General features: G+C 48.0%; 1 protein-coding gene across 1 annotated transcript in view; it reads left to right on the plus strand.

Annotated features, from left to right (window-relative positions):
- C7H11orf80 (chromosome 7 C11orf80 homolog) overlaps positions 1-22,988 on the plus strand; it is a 60,610-nt gene extending 37,622 nt beyond the window's left edge. The window contains exons 8-17 of the mRNA XM_034777038.1: positions 1,964-2,168; positions 3,066-3,213; positions 8,450-8,596; positions 9,201-9,322; positions 10,113-10,223; positions 11,095-11,193; positions 15,977-16,094; positions 17,173-17,456; positions 18,444-18,520; positions 22,949-22,988. Coding sequence (XP_034632929.1) covers positions 1,964-2,168; positions 3,066-3,213; positions 8,450-8,596; positions 9,201-9,322; positions 10,113-10,223; positions 11,095-11,193; positions 15,977-16,094; positions 17,173-17,456; positions 18,444-18,497 — 1,288 coding nt within the window. The 3' untranslated portion in view covers positions 18,498-18,520; positions 22,949-22,988. The remainder of the gene's footprint in view (positions 1-1,963; positions 2,169-3,065; positions 3,214-8,449; positions 8,597-9,200; positions 9,323-10,112; positions 10,224-11,094; positions 11,194-15,976; positions 16,095-17,172; positions 17,457-18,443; positions 18,521-22,948) is intronic.
- Positions 22,989-23,431: the final 443 nt, after the last annotated feature.

Genomic DNA, 23,431 nt, shown 5'->3' on the forward strand with positions numbered 1-23,431 from the left:
TTGTTAGTCTCTAAGGTGCCACAAGTAATCCTGTTCTTTTTGCGGATACAGACTAACACGGCTGCTACTCTGAAACCTGTCATTCTGGAAAAAAGTAACTGAAGGGGAGTGGGGTCATCTGGGTGTTTTATACTGGCACTATAGAGGGTGCTTGAGCTGCCCCAATGGGTCCCACTGAGGGAAAAAATTTCTGGCGACTGTGCTTTGGCACATGCACACCTACAGTGGAATGGACATGTGCAATACCTCTGGAAGAACAACAGTTACAAAGGTTAGTAACCGTTGTTTATTCTACACCCACTATGCTCTAGCGCCATCTAGCCAGCTTCTAAGGTAGTGCACTCCCTTCTGAGGCCCCAATTCAGCAAAGTACTTATTAAATATATGCGTAAATCCTAAATCCTATTGCGGTCTATGGGATTTAGGCACAGATTTACAGTTAAGTACTAGCTTAAGTGCTTTGCTGACAGCTGGGGCCCCATCCTATAAACACTTATGTATGTTACAGGAGTTGTGTATAAAAAGAAATATGTATATGTGTGTGCGCACAGGAAGAGACCTGGTCAGAAGCCAGAATTTCTGTTCCACGGGAAATGCTGACATTTCGGGGGGGGACTCATTCCAAATCCAAATGAGAAGCCGAAATGTTATAACTTCCCATGAAAGAAAACTTCTGATTCAGGACCATCAGCAAGTTCTGTTTGGATCATGTCAAATTGCTTCATTTTATGATGTCAGAATGTTTCATTCTGTAAGGTATGTCATTTTGACTTTATTGCTTTGATTCATTTCATGTAGACTTTTTTTATTATTTTAAAATATTAATTTAATATATTTAATATTTTAATACAATAGTGGAACAAAATTAATCCAAATGACAAAGTCAAAATTATACATTTTTACTGTATTAAAAATGAAATATTTTGTTGTTGGAACGAAACGAGAATCCCATAAAAATCATTGAAAATTTGCCACAAAACATTTTGATTTCAGCTAAACTGCATGTTTTGACAGAAAACGATTCCATCAAAATTTTTTCAACCAAGTGCTAATGTCTAGTTGGTACATACTGTACATAACGTTTGCCACCTAGTGGGCTGTATGAATAATAGGATCTGTTGCATTGTTCATTGGCTTATGGGTTCAATAAAGTTGTTGTTATGATTGTGAATGGCTTCCTGCGGGCAGCTCTTCCTGCACATGTTTAACTTTACCCATGTGAGGCCCATTGACATCTAAGGGCTCATGGGTGTAAGTGTTTTTATACTCAGAGCCCCAGACCTGTCTGTGCTCAATCCAGAGCTCTGCACAAACGGTGTGGGTATGGGAAGCAGTTGCCTCCCTGCCTGCAGAGACTGTAGTGGAGCACTGCATCCTGTGAAAGCAGCCAGGTTGGAGTCACATTATAGGGCAAGTGCCTTTTAAGAAGTGTGCACTGTTCTGCCTGCAGGGACAGGAGGAGTCTTTCTGTCGCAGTCCATCTTCCTGAGAGAGGATGTAGGTCAGATGGCAGCTATTTGTGTTACAGGATCACTCCAGAGGCCCAAATGAGATCCCCCCCCCCCCACTTGTGCCAGGTGCTACACAGACCCTGCCTGAGATTGGGGCCTCCCCTTGTGCCGGGTACTGTACACACCCCAACTTAGATTGGGAGCCAGTTCTGCTGGGCAGTGCACAGATCCCACCTGATATATAGGCCCTATTATGCCAGGTGCTATACAGAACCTGCCAATCTCAGTCAGGATCTGTGCAGCATCCAATGTGATGGGATGTCTTGGTATAGGAACCTGCACAGCACTTGGCACTACAGGTGCTAGTGTAAAATAAGTAGTAACAGCTAGATCATTGCTCCTGGTCTGGTGAGGGCTAGAGACCAGATACCAGAGTAGATGGGTCATCCATCTGATCTGTTGCAGCAATGCCTCTGTTCTTATTTCCTTTTGTTTATTTCTGTCCCACATAGGGTTGTGGACAGCTTGGTGTCCCGTGGCGCAAACTTCCTCTGTGACAAAATCCACCCTGTGCTGGGCAGGGCTGTCAGCCTCCTGATTCCCCATGAAGTGGCTGAAACTGGATTCACCGGGGAGCTGGAAGTCACGCCAGCTGCCGCGCTGTGCCCCTGCCTGAAGCTGTGTCCCAATCAGCCTGCTAAGATTGCTGCTGTCTCCATATCCTTTACCAGAAGAAATATTTCCATATGGGGCTGACCAGGGCTTCAAGGGGCCATGGGCCAGCTGCACAGAGGTGAATTGCACCTGAGAGGGATGCTCGAAACACAGGAGTCGCTTCATCAGGAGCCACCATAGCAGAGAGCAGTTTAGCCCACAATTGTGTGCTGAGCATTGGGCCTTTGTATTTGTCCAAAATGCTTATCTGGCCCCACCACTGTAGTGTCTGAGCACCTGGTACTCTTTACTGTACTTATCCTCCCAATCCCCCAGGAGGCAGGGCAGTGCTATTATTCCCCTGGTACAGCTGGAGAACTAAGGCACAGAGAGGCTAAGTGACTTGTCAAGGTCACTCAGTGCATCTGTGGCAGAGCAAAGACTTGAACCTGGGTTTCCCGAGTCTCATTTTAGCACCCTCTCCACTGCAGTGTTCTTCCTCTCAGATAGGCTCACAAGCCATCTCAACCTATTGCAATTTTCACTGGTCACAACAAACAGAGGAGTCAATTTCAGCTCTTGTGGGGCTCTCATTGAACCTCAGAGGCACTGAGGTGTGGATCCAGCACCCTTCAGGGTTAGGCCACCTTGAAAAAGCTGCCACAGAGAAAGTGTGCTGGGTGAAACTCTCATGTGCTGTGGAGCAGGCCAGATAAGGATGTAAGAATGGTTCTTTGGGCCTTAACATCCACTACAATGTAAAGAGCCAGCAGGTCTCCAAAATCACACTGCTCCTGGAAATTGCTGTACCTTGTCGCATGTAAGAACACTAGGACTGAAAGATCATGTGTTTACAAGGGCGAGCCTCCGGCATAACTGCAGGAGAGGGAAAGGTGTTGGTTGCACTCAGATTTCTTTGCCTTTAAGTCTCACAGTGGTTTCTTCCTTAGCCGGCAATACATATTTTTCTACGACCCCGCGGGTTTGCCCATATCATTCTATGCAAAGGGGAAATCATCTTTGTTCTTCAATGACCCATCGAACTTAGCAGAATGGGAGAAGTACAGCTATAGTGCGACACTGGACTCAGATTCAGGGCAGGAAGAAGGTGCTGTCATTCTCAAAGGCGATTGTGTAGAGCTCACAGCCTTCTCAGAATCTAAAGATCCCTAACCAAGATCAGGGCCCCACCGTGCTGAGTGCTCTACAGTTCCCAGCCGAAATCAGGGCCCTGTTGTCCTGGGTGCTGCACAGATCCCATCTGAGATTGAGCCTCAATTGTGCTGGGTGCTGCACAGATGCATAGTTAGAGCTTCCCATATTGGTTGGCTCAGATCTCAAGACAAATCAGAATTTGTCTGTTGCCAACAGCGCAAGCATCTGAAAATCCACTGACTTGTCACAAAGGATGCACTCAAACTTGAACTGGTGATTTGGTGGCAAAATCTGACCCACCTCACTCCAATCCTGTTGTGTTAATTTGGCATGGTGGCCAGTGGTAAAGACAGAGAAGAGAGGGAAGGTACGTCTACACCGCAAAAAAAACCTGCGGCACCAAGTCTCAGAGCCTGGGTCAACTGACTGGGGCTTGCGGGGCTCACACTACGGGGCTAAATATAGCAGTGCAGGTGTTCAGGCTTAGGCTGGAGATCAGGCTGTGAAACCTGGCGATGGGGGTGGGTGTCAGAGCCTGGGCTCCAACCCGAGCCCAATTGTCTACACCAGCGGTTCTCAAACTGTGAGTCGGGACCCCAAAGTGGGTCCCGACTCCATTTTAATGGGGTCACCAGGGCCAGCATTAAACTTGCTGGAACCCCGGCAGAAGCTGAAGCCTGAGCTCCACCCCCACCCTGGGCAGCGAGGCTCGGGCTCTGGCCTCCTCTTCCCCAACTTGGGGCAGCGGGGTTTGGGCTCCGCCCCCACCTGGGGTCATGTAGTAACTTTGTTATCAGAAGAGGGTCACGGTGCAATGAAGTTTGAGAACCCCTGGTCTGCACTAGTTTTGGCCCCTTGCCTCAAACTCGAGTCAGTTGACCTGGGCTCCGAGACTGGCTTTTTTTGTGGCAGACATACCCTCGGGGCAGGGCTGTGGAGTGAAGTGGGGGACCTAGACAGGCAGGCACAGGAATGGGAGTCAGGACTCCTGGCTTCTAGTCTGTATCCTGCTGCTGACCTTGGGCAAGTTCCTTTCCTCCTGGTGGCTTTGTTTCCCCTCCCCCTTTTGGGGGCATGGACGCTCTCTCCTTATCTTAAGTGCCTATACACAAATGCAAGAAGCCTGGGAAACAAGCAGGGAGAACTGGAAGTCCTGGCACAGTCAGGGAACTATGATGTGATTGGAATAACAGAGACTTGGTGGGATAACTCACATGACTGGAGTACTGTCATGGATGGATATAAACTGTTCAGGAAGGACAGGCAGGGCAGAAAAGGTGGGGGAGTTGCGTTGTATGTAAGAGAGGAGTATGACTGCTCAGAGCTCCGGTATGAAACTGCAGAAAAACCTGAGAGTCTCTGGATAAAGTTGAGAAGTGTGAGCAACAAGGATGATGTCGTGGTTGGAGTCTGCTATAGACCACCAGACCAGGGGGATGAGGTGGACGAGGCTTTCTTCTGGCAACTAGCAGAAGTTGCTAGATCGCAGGCCCTGGTTCTCATGGGAGACTTTAATCACCCTGATATCTGCTGGGAGAGCAATACAGCGGTGCACAGGCAATCCAGGAAATTTTTGGAAAGTGTAGGGGACAATTTCCTGGTGCAAGTGCTGGAGGAACCAACTAGGGGCAAAGCTTTTCTTGACCTGCTACTCACAAACAGGGAAGAACTAGTAGGGGAAGCAAAAGTGGATGGGAACCTGGGAGGCAGTGACCATGAGATGGTCGAGTTCAGGATCCTGACACAAGGAAGAAAGGAGAGCAGCAGAATACGCACCCTGGACTTCAGAAAAGCAGACTTTGACTCCCTCAGGGAACAGATGGGCAGGATCCCCTGGGAGAATAACATGAAGGGCAAAGGGGTCCAGGAGAGCTGGCTGTATTTTAAAGAATCCTTATTGAGGTTGCAGGAACAAACCATCCCGATGTGTAGAAAGAATAGTAAATATGGCAGGCGACCAGCTTGGCTAAACAGTGAAATCCTTGCTGATCTTAAACGCAAAAAAGAAGCTTACAAGAAGTGGAAGATTGGACAAACAACCAGGGAGGAGTATAAAAATATTGCTCAGGCGTGCAGGAAGGCCAAATCACACTTGGAGTTGCAGTTAGCAAGAGATGTTAAGAGTAACAAGAAGGGTTTCTTCAGGTATGTTAGCAACAAGAAGAAAATCAAGGAAAGTGTGGGCCCCTTACTGAAGGAGGGAGGCAACCTAGTGACCGAGGATGTGGAAAAAGCTAATGTATTCAATGATTTTTTTGCCTCTGTCTTCACGCACAAGGTCAGCTCCCAGATTGCTGCACTGGGCAGTACAGCATGGGGAGAAGGTGACCAGCCCTCTGTGGAGAAAGAAGTGGTTCGGGACTATTTAGAAAAACTGGACGTGCACAAGTCCATGGGGCCGGATGCGCTGCATCCGAGGGTGCCAAAGGAGTTGGCGGATGAGATTGCAGAGCCATTAGCCATTATTTTTGAAAACTCATGGCGATCGGGGGAGGTCCCAGATGACTGGAAAAAGGCTAATGTAGTGCCCATCTTTAAAAAAGGGAAGAAGGAGGATCCGGGGAACTACAGGCCAGTCAGCCTCACCTCAGTCCCTGGAAAAATCATGGAGCAGGTCCTCAAGGAATCAATTATGAAACATTTAGAGGAGAGGAAAGTGATCAGGAACAGTCAGCATGGATTCACAAAGGGGAAGTCGTGCCTGACTAACCTAATTGCCTTCTATGATGAGATAACTGGCTCTGTGGATGAGGGGAAAGCAGTGGATGTGTTATTCCTTGACTTTAGCAAAGCTTTTGATACGGTCTCCCACAGTATTCTTGCCGCCAAGTTAAAGAAGTATGGGCTGGATGAATGGACTGTAAGGTGGATAGAAAGCTGGCTAGATCATCGGGCTCAACGGGTAGTGATCAATGGCTCCATGTCTAGTTGGCAGCCAGTTTCAAGCAGAGTGCCCCAAGGGTCGGTCCTGGGGCCGGTTTTGTTTAATATCTTTATTAATGATCTGGAGGATGGTGTGGACTGCACTCTCAGCAAGTTTGCAGATGACACTAAACTAGGAGGCGTGGTAGATACACTAGAGGGTAGGGATCGGATACAGAGGGACCTAGACAAATTAGAGGATTGGGCCGAAAAAAACCTGATGAGGTTCAACAAGGACAAGTGCAGAGTCCTGCACTTAGGACGGAAGAATCCCATGCACTGCTACAGACTAGGGACCGAATGGCTAGGTAGCAGTTCTGCAGAAAAGGACCTAGGGGTCACAGTGGACAAGAAGCTGGATATGAGTCAACAGTGTGCTCTTGTTGCCAAGAAGGCTAACGGCATTTTGGGCTGTATAAGAAGGGGCATTGCCAGCAGATCGAGGAACGTGATCGTTCCCCTTTATTCGACATTGGTGAGGCCTCATCTGGAATACTGTGTCCAGTTTTGGTCCCCACACTACAAGAAGGATGTGGAAAAATTGGAAAGAGTCCAGCGGAGGGCAACAAAAATGATTAGAGGTCTGGAGCACATGACTTATGAGGAGAGGCTGAGGGAACTGGGATTGTTTAGTCTCCAGAAGAGAAGAATGAGGGGGGATTTGATAGCAGCCTTCAACTACCTGAAGGGGGGTTCCAAAGAGGATGGAGCTTGGCTGTTCTCAGTGGTGGCAGATGACAGAACAAGGAGCAATGGTCTCAAGTTGCAGTGGGGGAGGTCCAGGTTGGATATCAGGAAAAACTATTTCACTAGGAGGGTGGTGAAACACTGGAATGCGTTACCTAGGGAGGTGGTGGAGTTTCCTTCCTTGGAGGTTTTTAAGGCCCGGCTTGACAAAGCCCTGGCTGGGATGATTTAGCTGGGAATTGGTCCTGCTTTGAGCAGGGGGTTGGACTAGATGACCTCTTGAGGTCCCTTCCAACTCTGATATTCTATGATTCTATGATTCTCTTGTGTGTCTGTGCAGGGCCTGGCATGGCAGGGGCCGCAATCTGAGTCTCTGAAACACCGGCACGATTGGGCCTGGATCTTGAATGGTGCCTCTAGGTAGCACTATCATGCTATTAAATAGCAGTAATAACCAGTGACCATTATTAGAGCCCCTTCTTTCTCCATCATGCCATTTTGTGGCACTGAGAAGCACGCTGTGGCAGCAGGATCACAAAGTTCTTTTAGGTACCTAAATGAGGGCGAGATTTTCCTGAATGCCCCTCCTCTAAAATACAGAGCAAACCATGCCATTCTCCATCGCCCATTTGAAACATTTCCCAGCATGCACCTTGGCGCTTTCCTCCATGCTGCCCCTTCATGCATGGCGGGAGCTGCCTGTGAACATCCTCAAAGCCACCTTGCTGTCCTTCCACCCTTGTTAGCCCCCATTTGCTGTGCACTGCAAAATGTTCCCCAGGGGCTGTGCAGTTGGTGAGCTGGGAGTGCTGCTGAGTGTGCAGATTGCAAGCATTTCATTGGTTCCCTTTGCTCTTCCTGTCTCTTGGTTTAATTCTGCCGGTGGCTATGATCTAACATCAAGGCTTTATCTGCTCACCCAAGTTGTGCTGTGCCTGGGTAGTTCAAGTGTTGCATTCCCCTAGTGTAGACACAGTTATACTGGGATTAATGTGCTTTCGGCCAGTATAGCTATTCCCTAAGCTGTACCAGGATAAGGCACCTTTATCCTGGTATAACTGCATCCACACTAGGCGCTGTCCCAGTATAACTAGATCAGTTAAAAAAATCACCCCCGGCATTGCTTATAGCAGGAGAAAGGCTCGGTGTAGACCTGGCTGTTGACTGCAAGCTCTTTGAGTCAGGGAACAGTCTCTTTGTTACATTTGGACAGTGCCCAGAAGAATGGGGTGCTGGCCCATTGGCACTACCACACAGGGCCGCCCAGAGGGGGGGCAAGTGGAGCAATTTGCCCTGGGCCCCACAGGGGCCCCCACGAGAATATAGTATTCTACAGTATTGCAACTTTTTTTATGGAAGGGGCCCCCGAAATTGCTTTGCCCCAGGCCCCCAGAATCCTTTGGGTGGCCCTGCTACCACAGTGCAGCCTAAGTGGGATCTCAGCTGTGAGAAGTTGTGGGTGCTGAGCGCCGTCCTGGCAGCACTACACTCACATCATGAAGCTGTTTGCTTGATCAAAGATGGCAGCACTGGCTGTGTCTCTATATAAAAATGCTGCTTGATGTTCCATTGCCCCCCAGATCAAGTGAACCCAGATGTCAGATATAAACTTCACTGGGACGGTGGAAGCCAAGAAGATGATCCAGACACTTGGGAGCAGACTCTGTTGCTCTTCCTCTTTCTCCACTACTCAGACCAGTTTCAAGATAAGCCATTTTATGATTTCTGTATGTATAAAATCGCTTGACTGTTTTCTAGGGTAACATCCCAGCCCAAATCTTGGGCTTGTCTTCCCCTAGAGGCTGGAAACAAAAACTGCAGTGTTGTATATGATTAGTTCCTAGAGCCCCCAACCAAGATCAGGGCCCCTATTGTGCCAAGAGCTGCACAGACCCCGACTGAGATCAGTGTCCCAGCATGCCGGGTGCTGCACAGACCCCACCGAGATGGGGGTTCCTTGCGTGGCAGGCACTGCACCAGCTCCAAAGGAGGTGGGGGTCCCCAGCATGCTGGGTGCTGTACAGACCCCAGTGCAGTGCTATGGGGCACTATGCTACTGGGAACATGAGAGAGCCCTGTTGCTGTTGCAGGGTTTGTGCAGCACCTGGAAGGACAGGGCCCTGCTCTCACTCAGGATCTGTGCAGTACCTGGCACACTGGGGTCCTGGTCTTGTTTGGATCCTCGGGGCAAACCTGCAACATAAATAATAACTGATTTGCCTTTGGGATTTGACCTGTTTTTTGACTCCTTGGATCATCATCGCCTAAAAATGACTCTTCCCTAAGCAAACCAAACCCAATGTAAACGAACCCCGAACTGTTGTGACTCAGGGACCCGGCGCATGATTGCATCCCATATAGACCAGATTCTCCTGTGCAGCCAGGAGGCAGTGAAGCGTGGAGTCCAGGCTGTCATTGACGCAATGCTACAGGAGCACTGCAAGAGAGGGAAGGTAGGAGCTTGTACTGGTATGTGTATTAGGCAGCACAGAATCCATGGATCTGAGATCACAGGGTCAGCTCTTCTATCTGGGCTCCTCTCTCCATTCTCTCTGAGCCTGCTGTCGTATCGGGGGGAGTTTGGCTCTTGCCTGCTCTTTCTGTTCTCATTGTTTTATTACTGGGTCTAGTTGGCTTCACCACATATCCTGCAGCCAGACTCCTGTGAACTGTGCTCTCGGGTGATTTTGCCAGCTCAGCAACGTGGGATTTGGAAGGACGTGGATTGGAAATGTTTGGGCAAAACTTCAAGTTCCACAAGAAGTGGTGTGGGTGATTCAGCAGGAGCTGCTCCCTCTTCTGAGTCAGTGAGCTGCTGCGGGCACTGTGCTTCAGAGAGAAGGGTGGGGGAGCCCTCCCTTTGGAGTCAGTACTGAGTCCAGTGTGGCATTAGGGCATGCTATGCTCCATGGAACAGTGCCAGGCCCTCCGTAGGGGGTGCTGTCCTCTTGGGATTAGTCCCAACCCCAGTTCTCTAGGGCTGTGCTAGGCGATGCTGTACTGCTGCGGATGACACCATCTGAAAGAGACATAAACCTGCTAGATGGCAGGGTGCTTTTCCTAGGTGTCGGGATGATCCCCCTAAGTGCTGAGCTAATTCCAGTAGGACCACATCCCATTCTGCCTCCTAAGCTTCCCCAACACAGGATTTGCCTTGGTTTTCTGATCCGTCCCAGGGTGGCCAGGTGGAGGGGTGTCGACGGGAATGGAAATGTGCAGTAAAATGTTCTTGGCCCTTCCCAGAACCAGCAGAGGTTGAAGCTGTCCCTGCCCGTCATCCTAGGTGCCATTTCCAGCGTGGTGTCCAGCAGCACTAACAGCCAGTTCAGACGGGAATGTCTGCAGAGTTTGCAGGTAACTATTGTATGTGGTGGATTTTTTAGGATACTGTTATAATTCTCCATGAGAGGCAGCATGGTCCAATGACTAGCTGTGCTGATTCAGCTGGAACTCAGGGCTACTGGGGTCTATTTATGGCTCAGCCACTGACCTGCTGGGTGATCTTGGGCAAGTCCCTTCCCCTCCTGGGGCCTCAGTTGCCCCTACCACCTTTTGTCTATTTAGATTGTGAGCTCTTCAGGGGAGGCACTCTATCTCACTATGCATCTGTGCAGGGCCTTACACAATGGGGGCCCCAGTCTCACTTGGGGTCAAGGCAGCTCCTGGCAAGACAGGGCCCCCAATCTTGGTCAGGGTCTGTGCAGCATCTGGCATAATGATACCCTGATCTCGGTTGGAGTCTGTGCAGCCCCCAACAGAATTGGATGCTGATGAAAGTGGTAGCCTTCCAGGGCTACTATAGTATTAATAATGTCATGAGAGGAATCACCAGATGGTGCTGTCACACAGTCGTCCAAGTTGTTTTTGTCGCCTGTGAGCAAGTTTTTAGTATTTGAAGAAATGCTGTGATATTAGTGTTGTGATGCCACGGTTCTTGGAGAGAGTCATGGCAGGTGGCACAGAGTTTGCTGTCTGCTCTGTTCTCTGGATTTGGAGGCAACTCTTGGGGCTCCATTGCTCCTCCCTCCCCCCCCCGAATTCTGCTCCCCCTCAGCAGAGGGATGAAAATCTCATTATTAGATGAAGTGCTATTGTAGTGCTTGTAAGGGTAAGTGTAGCTTAAGGCCTCTTGCAATCCATGGAGGCATGAGAACTTTTCAAATAAGAGGTCTCAAGAATCCAAAGCACCTTTCCCCGGGTGACTGGATTCTATTAACGTGTGCAGGTTTCAGATACCCCAGAGCTAATGGCAGCCATTCAAACAGCCTTTGAAAATGTCACTCGGAAGCGACTGATGCCCAATGGCACATGCAGCATCACAAAAGTAAGTCAGTTTCACCCTGTGGCTCCCTCTTTGAGGCCTTGTATACTGATCTGTTTCTGTCTGTCACCATACATATCCACCCACCCACCAACTCCATGCTCATGACCATGGTATGTGAGCACCTTTTAGTCATCAGAGATAGTAGAGACGGAAAGCTTCTACTGAATCCCATGTGGTCGGAGTCCCTACAGACTATTCCCTGTGGATTGTTCCATCAGAAATGGAGACACTCCACATCAGATCCCATCTACCCCATCCCTCTCTGGGACCCAGGGTAGGATTACCCCCCTGTAAATTATCCCCCAGGGCCTTGTCCAGCCTGGTTTTCAATGCCCTTCAGTCTTATATTAGAAAAATATCTTCATCCTGCTATCACCTGCTGCTGGGAAAAAAACAGTTACTTTCCTGTATTGTAACTGTTGTTCTGCAAGATATGGGTGTAGACCTGTACTGCACTCAGGTGTGTGTGCACCCAGCACTCAGAAGCCAGAAAACTTTCCCTAGCAATAACCATAGGGGTGGTGCTCGTGTCCTACGTCCCCTTGGTCCTTCCCCAGGCTGTTTAAGGGCTCCAACCCCCCTCGGTTCCTGCACACCGAACATTAAATGGTAACACTGCAGTGCAGAGGAGACAGAGAGTGGGTCATGGAAGACACCTTTTCACCCACATCTCGAAGAACAATAGTTACAGTCCAGGTAGGTAACCACTCTTCTTTGAGCAGGTGCAGACGTGTATTTCACTCAGGGGACTCACAAGCCAAGTTAGGGGGCAGGGCTCAGAGTCTACTTAAAGAATGACTGCAGTACTTGCCTTCCCAAAATTTGCATCTGATCTAGATGCAGCCCTAATAGCATAATGCTTGGTAAAAGTATGTATGGTAGACTAAGGAACTGCCCTGCAAACAGGGCCGGCTCTGGCTTTCTGGCCGCCCCAAGCAAAAAAAAAAAAAACCGCGGCGGCCAGAACAGCAAAGCAAAAAAAAAAACGCTGGGGCGCGGCCGGAGCCAGGGTGCAGGGGGACTCCTTGCCCTGCAGATCTGCCCTGGCTAGCGGGGGGAGGGGAAGGGAGCGGGGGGCAGAGAGAGAAGGGGGGTGGCCAGGGCTTCATCGGGGTGCTGCCACGCAGCCATCCCGCCGTGCCCCCTGCCGGGAGGGTTCCACACCACTCTGGTCGGCTGGGAGGGAAGGACATGGGCTGCCCTGCCAGGCTTGCTGCAGGGCGCTCCCGTCCTCCATGCCGCTGCCCCCTACAGGGCGGCCGGAGCGGAACAAAAAAAAAAAGCGGCCGTGCCGCCCTAGGATTGGGCAGAATGCCGCCTCCTACAAGCTCCCGCCCCAAGCACCAGCTTGCTCGGCTGGTGCGTGGAGCCAGCCCTGCCTGCAAATGTCCAATATCAAAACATCATTCAGGAATCTGATTAATATTGCTTGGTCCCTTTTGTTCAGGCTGTGATTTCATTGTATCACAATGAGCTCAGCCCTCCCTGTAGGCAGCACATGTGTAAGCGAGCGTGTTTTACTACGAAGGTGGTGGCCGCCATATGTCCCAGTAGTTGAAGGCAGGTGTGTGCAGATACCCATGGGCTATTTGTGATCACTGATATGAGAGTGGTGAGTGCGCAAATCTGGTCATTGGTAATGATGCTTTGGCCTCTACGGAGTCTAGGTGTGCTCCAATGAAGTCCAATTGTTGTACTGGTTTTAGAGTAGATTTCAGTCTCTTAGGTATCTTTAGCACTCTCGTGGCCAAGATGGAGTCTGCTCTGCAGGCAGCTCTGGCCAAGAGAAGGCGCGCCCAGGAATGCAGCAGGAGAAATTTTTTTTACCCCACGGGCACTCGTTCCAAACCCCCCCCAGAGTGAACACACCCACCCACAGGAAAAGTACAATGGATATAACAAAGGGAAATATTTACAGAGGGATGAGAGGAGAAATACAACAAGGGGAAATATAGGGGGAGCAGTAGAACAGGGTTTCATTTAAACCAATTCCTAAGGGATGTCTTCCTCATCAGATGAAACACACCTCTCCTGTAGCATTCCCACTGACACAGTTAATCTCCAGGGTAATACATAAGTATGAAACAACGAAGCCAAGGTCACACTTATAGTCCCGACATGGCCCAGACAGACATGGTTCCCATACCTGGGATGCATGGCGATCTGCGCACCATATACTCTCCCACTGCAATAGGATCTTCTCTCACAAGATGAAGGTCGAGTCCTCCATCCGGACCTGGAGAAACTTCACCTGAAGGCATGGCTCCTCCATGGCTCCAACACAAAGAATTAACCTGCTTGGAACAGGTTAAACAGGTATTACTAAACAGAAGAAAGACATCCACTTGTGCAACATACCTACAGAAATGGAAGAGGTTGTCCATGTGGCGCAGAAACAAATGCATTACTGCACTTACAGCACCACTTCATTTGATCTTGGAGTACATATTAGAACTGAAACAATCAGGACTTACCATAAGTACAGTTAAAGTACACCTAGCAGCCATAATTGCTTTCCATCATAAGATCAATGGTGTCTCAATATTCACACACCCAATCACAAAGCATTTCCTCACAGGTATAACCCAGAAATACTTAACCCCACACCAGCATGGGATCTAAACCTGGGCCTTAGAGGCCTTACCAAAACACCATTCGAACCATTCATGACTTGTTCTCTACTACACTTCTCAATGAAGGTAGCCTTCCTGGTCACAATTACTTTTGCGCAAAAAGTAAGTGAAATAGGGGCTCTCATGGCCCACACTCCATCTACTGTATTCTTCAAAGACAAAGTGACACTACTATCACACCCAAAATTTGTCCCCAAGATATCATCCTTTCATCTCAACCAACCTATTCGCTTACCTACGTTTTACCCTAACCCGCATGGAACTACACAAGAGACAATCTACACTCTCTAGATGTTAGACTTGCATTAGCATTTTACCTAGATAGAATGAAACCATTCCAAAAATCACCGAGACTGTTCATCTCCACAACTGAACTATTAAAGGGATCTGCAATATTAAAACAAAGACTTTCAAAATGGATCTCCAATTGCATCCACCTATGCTATCAACAGCAAAAAAGGGAGCCCCCAACGGGGATCAGAGCCCATTTGACGAGATCAATATCAACCTCAACAGCCTTTTTGAATAACGTACCACTCACAGAGATATGTTGAGCCACCACTTGGGCATCCGAACACACATTCATTAATCTCTACGCAATAATGCAAAGCTCAGGCTCAGATGCAATACTAGGCCGAATGGTGCTAGTGTCAACGATGCATTGAACACCGCAGCCCATCCATCCACAGTAGGGCACTGCTTTACAGTCACCTGAAGTGGAGCATCCACAGGGAAAGCACGCAAAGAAGAAGAGAGGGTTACTCACCTCGTGCAGTAACTGAGGTTCTTTGAGATGTGCCCCCCTGTGGGTGTTCCACTACCCACCTTCCTCCCCTCTATTTCGGAGTTCGCATTAAAGACTCCGTGGTAGAAAAACAACAAGATGCATCTGAAGAAGTGAGGTTTTTACCCACAAAAGCTTATGCCCAAATAAATCTGTTAGTCTTTAAGGTGCCACCAGACTCCTTGTTGTTTTTGTAGATACAGACTAACACGGCTACCCCCTGATACATGGTAGAAAAGGAACTGAAGGGGTCAGGCCATGTACATGCTAGATGAAGCGCTAATGGCACTGCGAGACAGCTACTGCGCATGCACATCCTGACCAGGCATTGCTACCGAAAATCTCCCATCAGCTGGCGCCGGGATGCACCGACACCTAAAGTGGAGCACCCACAGAGATACTCATCTCGAAAAACCTCAATTACTGCACAATGTGAGTAACCCTCTCATTCCTCTTTTCTGAGATATGCGTTTACTATAGACAGGCATTTGGTAAAAGCCCAGGGAGCTAAGGACAAGTCAAAGAGAAGCCCGGTGTACTGATAATGCTGATCTGTCATTACAAATCTCAGAAACTTACTGTGGCTTGGGAAAATCTCTACAAGGAAGTAAGCGTCCTGAAGATTGAGGGCAGCAAGCCAGTCATTGTGATTCAAAGCGGGGAGAATAGTAGTTAGCATGACCATGTGGAATCTCATATAATTGATGTACTTGTTGAGACGCAGACTGAGGATAGATCGCACTCTCCTCCCTTGGACTTGGGGAGCAGGAAGTACGGTGAGTAGAATCCCTTTCTCCAGTCCGAAGGGGAACCTCCTCTCTGGCCCCTGAAACGTGGAAAGAGTGTTCAAAATCTTATCTACTATTAATAATAAACTAAACTTAAGGGTACTGCTAAGCTAGCCACAACTAACAAATATATACAGAAAAATCACAGCGCTATGGAATAAAGCCTGAGGGGAAAACCACTCTGAGCACTCTGACTCAAGCCATGGAAGGTGAGAAGGAACTAGGGAAGGGTGTAGTGAAGCCCTTAAATATCCAGGGGAGAGGCTAAGGGGTCGGGTGGTGCAAGCGCTGCCCCAAGTGTACTGTTAGGTAAAGTTCTCTGGCTTTGGTGCACTGGGCACACACTGACCTGAGCAGAATACACATCTGCAACCACTCTGTGGGATAGCTACCCAAAATGCACTTGTACTGCCAGGCATGCTGCAAAGAGCACCGTACTTGGCTGTGGGGAGCAGTGCAGTCAGTTCTGCATGGCTGCTTTTGCATCAGTTCAGCCTCCCCTACCCAGTTCTCCAGTATAGCCAGGTTGGCAGAACTGTCCCCTGCTCATCAGACTTAATGAGGGTAACTTTCAACAGCAGGTACCCGAGGATGTCAACCCAGCCTGGCTTGCTGCATGTGACTTACCAACAGCTAGCCAGAAGCTATCACACGAAGAGGCATCTGACAGCATCAATTCTGTCGATTCAGAGCCGGGTAAGAAAATGTCCAGAGGACGCACATTCCCTTTGCACACACACACAGAGCTCCTCTAGGTGATGGTCACCCAGACGCCCCACAAATGCTCTTTCCGGTGATCACACTGGGGCTTGGATCCAGCCACCTTTGTACTAGGAAAGTAGATGAACAGGCCAGCAGTTATCACCTGTTATTCTTTGCATGACTGAATTAGGGCCCCTATTGCACAGACCCTCCCCAACTGAGATCAGACTCACATCAGACTGAGCACTGCGTAGACCCACAGTGAGAGACTATCAGAATAGACATTCTGGGAAACAGAGGCACCGAGAGGGGAAGGGACTTGACCAAGGTCATGCCGCAGGCCAGTGGCAGAGCTGGGAATAGAGCCCAAGAGTCCTGTGCCCTGCTCCCTGGGCTGGGTTGTCTTTACCCTTAACATCCCTTAATATCTTATTCCTTTCTCTAACCCCCTCACCTTCCCTTCCCCACTGAGCAGCCCCACGATGGCTCTGAGATCATTTTCCTGTGCAGTTTCTATTTCCCTTACCACAGCACTGGAGTTGATTGAATGGCCTGCTCTTGTCTGCATTTACACACGCTCACAGTGGATTTTGCCCACCATTCGTCCATAGATTTCATGGCCAGTGACCATTCTGATCATCAGGCATGACCCCCTGTATCAAACAAGCCAGAGAACCTCACCCAGTGATTCCTGCATTCAGCATCGATCCAGTGGTGGAGCTAGAACATATAATTCAGGGAGTCATCCGGCTGGATGTAAAGCTGCTAAGGGAGGGAGAATCCCAACCAGGGGGAGCTGCCCCGATAGGAAATCTCCCTCCTGGCTAAACATTTTCCCCTTATTCCTAGTGTGAATTTATTCAGCCTTCCAGCTGCTGGCTCTGCTCAGTCTGTTTCTACCAGATTCACGAGCCCCCTAGGATTACATGCAGCCTTTGCCAAGCCTGGCAAAGAGGTCCCATTCGCCTACAGCATGGTATCAGACACTGGGTAACTAGCTCTGCAGCATTTCCCAGCGATAGAACAGTATGACAGTTATCACGAGAGCATCATGTTCATTTTATGTTTACAGCCTCTCTGCTGGACAGAGTTGACTTGTGGGGAGAAATGAGTGAAACTAAGAGGAGGAAGACAGCAACCATAGAGAACAATGCAGGTGAGGCTCTGGAGCAAGAGCCACCGGGTGGCTTGCAGGAGAGGACAGACGATCTCATGACTGACTTTGGCAGCCAGCTGAGTTTTTGCCTATGGAGTCCCAAGAAAGGAACAGATGCCAGCATGTTCCTAAGTGAAAGAGAGGAAGGCTTTACAGCTGTATCAGAGGACGGAGCCAGAAGCAGTGAGAATCTGTGGCAGGTTGGTCAGGGAAGAAGCTCTCCAGAAATCAAACTCAGTTTGTGTAAAAGGGAAGGGCCAAACTGGATGGCACCCACAAGGCCATGTTCTCCAGTATTGAGGAGTGGTGTGGCCTGGAGGAAGGCGCATGGGCTTCAGAAGCAATTGGTGCTGAGGTCTAATATGCCTTCCCTCTCTACCTCACTTTCCCTGTCTGCAAAATGGGGATAACACTAATCCAACTACCAGAGGGAGCTGTGGCTACAGGTATGAATGTTTGGAAAGCATTTTGAGAGGCTTAGATAGAAGGGCTAAGGATTATCAATCAGGAGTAATACGTAAACATGGCTATGGGGATTTCTTTTCAAAAATCTTTCTAGACTATGCAAATGTCTGGGTTTGGTTTTCAGAGGAGAGCAAGGTGGGCTGGGAGTCTGGAGCTCAGAGAGCACAGTGGAGGGGGGCCTAGTGGGTTAGAGTACACGTGCAGGGACTGGGAATCAGGACTCCTGGGTTCTAGTCCCAGCTCTGGGAGGGGAGTGAGGGTCTAATGGTTAGAGTGGGGAGGGTGGGAGACAGGATTCCAGGAGCCCACTGAGATCTGTGGGAATCACATACACTTAGTATCTTGGCCAAATGGGGCCCTGTTTAGCCCAAGGGAAAGATTGGAAGTTCTTTGGGGTGGAGACTTCCATTTACTGTTTGAAAAAGGCACCAGTCTTTGTGGTGCCAGGCTCTTGGTAGCCCAGCATGAGAGGCCTGAATTTGAGGGTGATGGCCAAACACTGTCTGGAAATCAGGGTCCTTACAGCATCTCTAGTTGGATGCTCAAAAAAATGAGGCACCTGATGTCACTCTGCTTTGGAAAAGTTTGGCCTAGATGTGTGAGCAGTACCTGGCATGGGAGGACATGGGCTCCAGGTGCTGCTGTAACCTCCCTCGCCAGTGGGGAGGCTTCTCTGCTCCTGTCTAGTCACAGACCAACGCCTGTCTGTATTTGTCCCACAGGGCGACCACTTGTGGCTGCAAGAGATTTCCAACCTTTCTGAATGGACGTCCTGAAATGAAGATGCCCTTAGCCAAAGGTATGACAACTGCTGTGCTCCCCCATGCAAACAAAGCCAAATAAAGACCATCCATTCAATGGGGTTCTTGTTCTTTATTGTTGGATGGCAGTAAGGCCAAGGAGCCCCGATATGCACTAGGACACCTCTGTGCTAGGCACTGTACAAAAATGGAACAAAGTTGGTCCCTTGCCTCAAAGAGCTGACACTCTTGTATTAGAAGGAGGGAGGGCGGATGGCTTTGTGGTCAAGGGACATGACAGTGGTGCAGGACTCCTGGGTTCTTCTTTGAGCATATGTCTTGTGGGAGCTCCACCATAGGATGTTTGTGCCTGTGTGCTCTTGATTGGAGACTGCAAAGTAGTGCTCGCGGGCCTGCCCCTGTGCAGAACACCCTCATGCTCTGAATGAGTGGTGGTGGGCTCAGGTCCTCCTCAACTGCTGGCCGCTCAAGACAGAGTCTTTGCTGTTAATTTCTCACTTTTGTTTCATCTCATGAAAGTCTGTCTTTATTTTTGTTTCATAGTTATTTACTGTTCTTTTTTTGTGGAGGGGGTTTTCTGCCTCCTTCTTCTGGAACCTTTGTTTGTGCTGGAGCACAATTTGTTATGCCTAAGACCCCAGGGTTTAAGCCCTGACAGACCTGCTACAATTTTTTTCCCCCAACAGTGACGGACACTTGAGTTGCCTATGGTGTTTGGGGGACTCCCATATCCCCTCATAGTGTAAGGTCTGTCTGGGATTTAAGGGCAGAGCAAAAAAAAGATAGGGAGGCTAAACTAAAACACCTCTTAAGGGAACATGGCCTAGCTCTGGAGGGGTCCACTTCCTCCACCGTACATCAGCCTCAACATTGCACACCACTCTGGTCACTAGTCCAGCCTCATCTGTGACCACAGACACAAAAACCTCAGAGAGGAAGAAGCACACTTTCCCAACCAGAGAAATGAAGAAAAAGGATAGGTCACCCCATAAGACCCACTCTTGGGAGATCTCACATCCCTTAAAGGGTACCGTAGATGCTCCAGTTGAATGAGGTACCGAGGTGTTGGTACTGTGTAAGAAGCCTTGTCTGGATAAGCACTCTACCGGACAACCTACCGCAGCAGCACTGCCTGATCCTACATGGCACCATGATACACAGAAGGCTACTGTACATCCCTCGGTACTGGCTTCTTACTCAAACTCTGAAGTAAGACAGGACCTTGCATTCACCTTGGTACCGCAGCAATCTCCATCTCACTGGTCCACAATTTCACCTCCAGTACTGACTCAAGCCTTGAGTACAGGCTAGTACAGCCCTCTGGTTCCTTCTAGGTTTCTATCATCTGAAGATCTCATCATTTTGGATTAGCCTGAATCTCCATTACTACGGAGTGCTATCAGAGCCCCCTCACCGGTGCTGCTTAGACACCTGCAGGCTGAAACCCGCCCAAGTCTTCAGCAGTCAGCACTGGTCATTATGCCTGAGGCACCATCTCAAGAGATGAATTATCAGACTTTGAGGTCTCAGTACGGGAATCCTGGTACTGTGCCATCCAGCTCCCAGGAATCCCTCTATTGAGAAAGATCCTAGAGAATCTGACAGGCACTGCAGACTCAGGGAGAATGATTGTTGGGGACCCTTTCCCTATCCCCCCCAATGTGATTACTGGGATCCTTGAAGCCAGTTTGGTGACCAGTTTTATAGAATGCCAAGAAGAGATTACAGGCACCCTCCGGTACTGTCCCATCCACGACCAACAGTTGTCCATCCCCCAGTACCATGCTCTTCTTCAGTACTGAATGATACAGAGCAGGAGCCAGAACCTCAAACTGAGGAGGTCTGGCCTCCTTCAGTCAAGTCCTCTTCATCTCCAGATGAGGTAGTAATGCCACCACTGCCCACCTATGTTGATGCTTTTAAAACATTCCAGGACCTCATGAAGAGGCTGGCAGACTCCAAATCCCACTAAAGGAAGTCCAAGAGTCACAACATTCTTTGGTAGACATCTTGAATATTAATCCTCAAGGGAAGTTTGCCTTACTTGTAATGAGGCATTACTATCCCCTGCACGTACACTGGGGCAAACACCAGCCACAATTCCACCATTTGTAAGAGATCTGACAAAAAGTACTACATCCCATCAAAGGGAATTCATAGATTCATAGATTCTAGGACTGGAAGGGACCTCGAGAGGTCATCGAGTCCAGTCCCCTGCCCGCATGGCAGGACCAAATACTGTCCAGACCATCCCTGATAGACATTTATCTAACCTACTCTTAAATATCTCCAGAGATGGAGATTCCACAACCTCCCTAGACAATTTATTCCAGTGTTTAACTACCCTGACAGTTAGGAACTTTTTCCTAATGTCCAACCTAGACCTCCCTTGCTGCAGTTTAAGCCCGTTGCTTCTTGTTCTATCCTTAGAGGCTAAGGTGAACAAGTTTTCTCCCTCCTCCTTATGACACCCTTTTAGATACCTGAAAACTGCTATCATGTCCCCTCTCAGTCGTCTCTTTTCCAAACTAAACAAACCCAATTCTTTCAGCCTTCCTTCATAGGTCATGTTCTCAAGACCTTTAATCATTCTTGTTGCTCTTCTCTGGACCCTTTCCAATTTCTCCACATCTTTCTTGAAATGTGGTGCCCAGAACTGGACACAGTACTCCAGCTGAGGCCTAACCAGAGCAGAGTAGAGCGGAAGAATGACTTCTCGTGTCTTGCTCACAACACACCTGTTAATACATCCCAGAATCGTGTTTGCTTTTTTTGCAACAGCATCACATTGTTGACTCATATTTAGCTTGTGGTCCACTATAACCCCTAGATCCCTTTCTGCCGTACTCCTTCCTAGACAGTCTCTTCCCATTCTGTATGTGTGAAACTGATTTTTTCTTCCTAAGTGGAGCACTTTGCATTTGTCTTTGTTAAACTTCATCCTGCCCTCGCCCCTGCCTCGCTCCAGCTGGGAACCAATCCTTCCCCCCCACCGTGCCCAGCTGTCAGGGGGGGATAAAAATCAATTACTTTAAAAAAAATCTGATTTTTTTAATTTAAATAGTTTTTCCCCTCAAAAATCCAATCCAAAGATATCTTAATTAAAACTACATTATATCATGGAATAGGGATTATAAATTCTGATTCTATAGTATGAGACAATATTTTTCATGTAATGTTTAAAAAAAGTTTTGTAAATGAGTTCTAATAGTTCATGGCTTGTTATGCAGACAAAACTATACAGGATCATTTCAGGGGGCAAGGCAAAGATGCCACGTTTATTATGATAATCTGATCTATAACCACTAGCTAATACCTTAATACTTATGTATATACACACACATACATACACACACACACACGCACACACCAGATGTTCTGCAGCTGCTGTATAGTTACCAGTCCTGAACATAGCTTGAGTTCGTGGCTTGAGTTCGCAGCTTGGGATCGTAGCTTGTGGCAGCTAACTGGCCAGGAAAGCCGGGCACAAGATAGGGCTGGGTCTGCCCTTCCATGTTGGCAGCAGAACGTTACCCTTCCAAGTCTTCCATCTCACCCATCCTTTTTGTAGGCTTTAGTTTGAATCCAGAGTCTATAGGTCTTGCTGTGTCACGCTGCCTCTGGGTTCGGGGTGATTGATTACCCATCAATTGCAGACATGACTTTCAGCCTCGGACCTGGCTTTGATCTTCCTTCTGTTGTACTTTTGTTCTTTTCTTCTTAGGGTGGACTCTTCTTACTTTGTTAGGGCTCTTGTCTGCATCTTCAGCCGTTGGTGTTTGAACTCTGTTTCATCAGGACAGGCTGGTGCTGGAGGTTGATTCCATCATCCATACATACCTCATTCACACATCTAAACTAAACTAATAAGGTTGCAGCAGCAAGCTTTTACAAAATGGAGTAAACATTGTAAAATGGAGTTTGAATTACAATATGGCAAACAATGAACAGAAGTTACAATACTGAAGCAGTGCAAGTCTCAGTGATTTAAGCAGGAATTGGATTGACTGTGACACTTACAAGGGCAACTGTCTGAACAGCTATGGCTCTTAACAAGCATCTTAATTGTCAATTAGCCAGTTATTGGGGTAACCGGTTTTATGAATGAATGTTGTTTCATTCATAAAACTTTACTTATTAAGTTACATTAATAAAGTGAACAATTAAAAACAATTTCATTCATCAGTTCTACAGGCATAGGGAACCAATCTTATGGGGTTCCACAGACTTCTGTATAGATTATTTAGGTTAATTTTTCTATCTACCCAATGGGACTCAGTGCTCAGTCTAGAAGATACGATCAGAGATGCTTAGTTTTGCAGTTCTCAAACTGTGGATTTGTCTCTCCAGAGGTAACATGCTTGTTAACAGCAAAAAATGTTTTAAAATAAATAAATAAATAATGTATAGAGGTGAGAAATAACAGACCTCAACTCTATTGTCCCTCTGTAAATTTGTGTACACAGGGTCAACCCCTTACCTCTCTTTAAAAGTGAAAAATTTCAAAAAGTTCAATGAATAGAAGATTGTTGGGGGCAGAAGAGATCTGGACAAGGAGAAGAAGTCGGGAGAAAAATGTGAGAAGCGAGGGACATATCCTTTTTTGTTAAAATATTATGTTTGCTGTTGAAGGAAAAAAATCCAGAATACTTAACATTGTTGTTTTAGTTAAATAAAACAATTTAAATGTCTGTCTGGTGATGTTCTCCTCCTCATACAGCCTGGCAAGAAAATCCTCCAAATATAAATGATTGACCTCTTGAATTGGAGATAGTTCACTTCCCAATGACTTCATAAATATCTGCTTCAATTATCTTTGGTAAATGAAATAACCAAACAATCATTCATTTTCTGATATAGCTGTAAAACTCATCTGAAAAGTTTTCAAAATAAATCACGGTTTAAAAATGTATAGTGTGTACCTTCTAAAAATGAAACCTAAATCTATC

Source organism: Trachemys scripta, chromosome 7, assembly GCF_013100865.1.
Source record: "Trachemys scripta elegans isolate TJP31775 chromosome 7, CAS_Tse_1.0, whole genome shotgun sequence".
Lineage (NCBI taxonomy): Eukaryota > Metazoa > Chordata > Testudines > Emydidae > Trachemys > Trachemys scripta.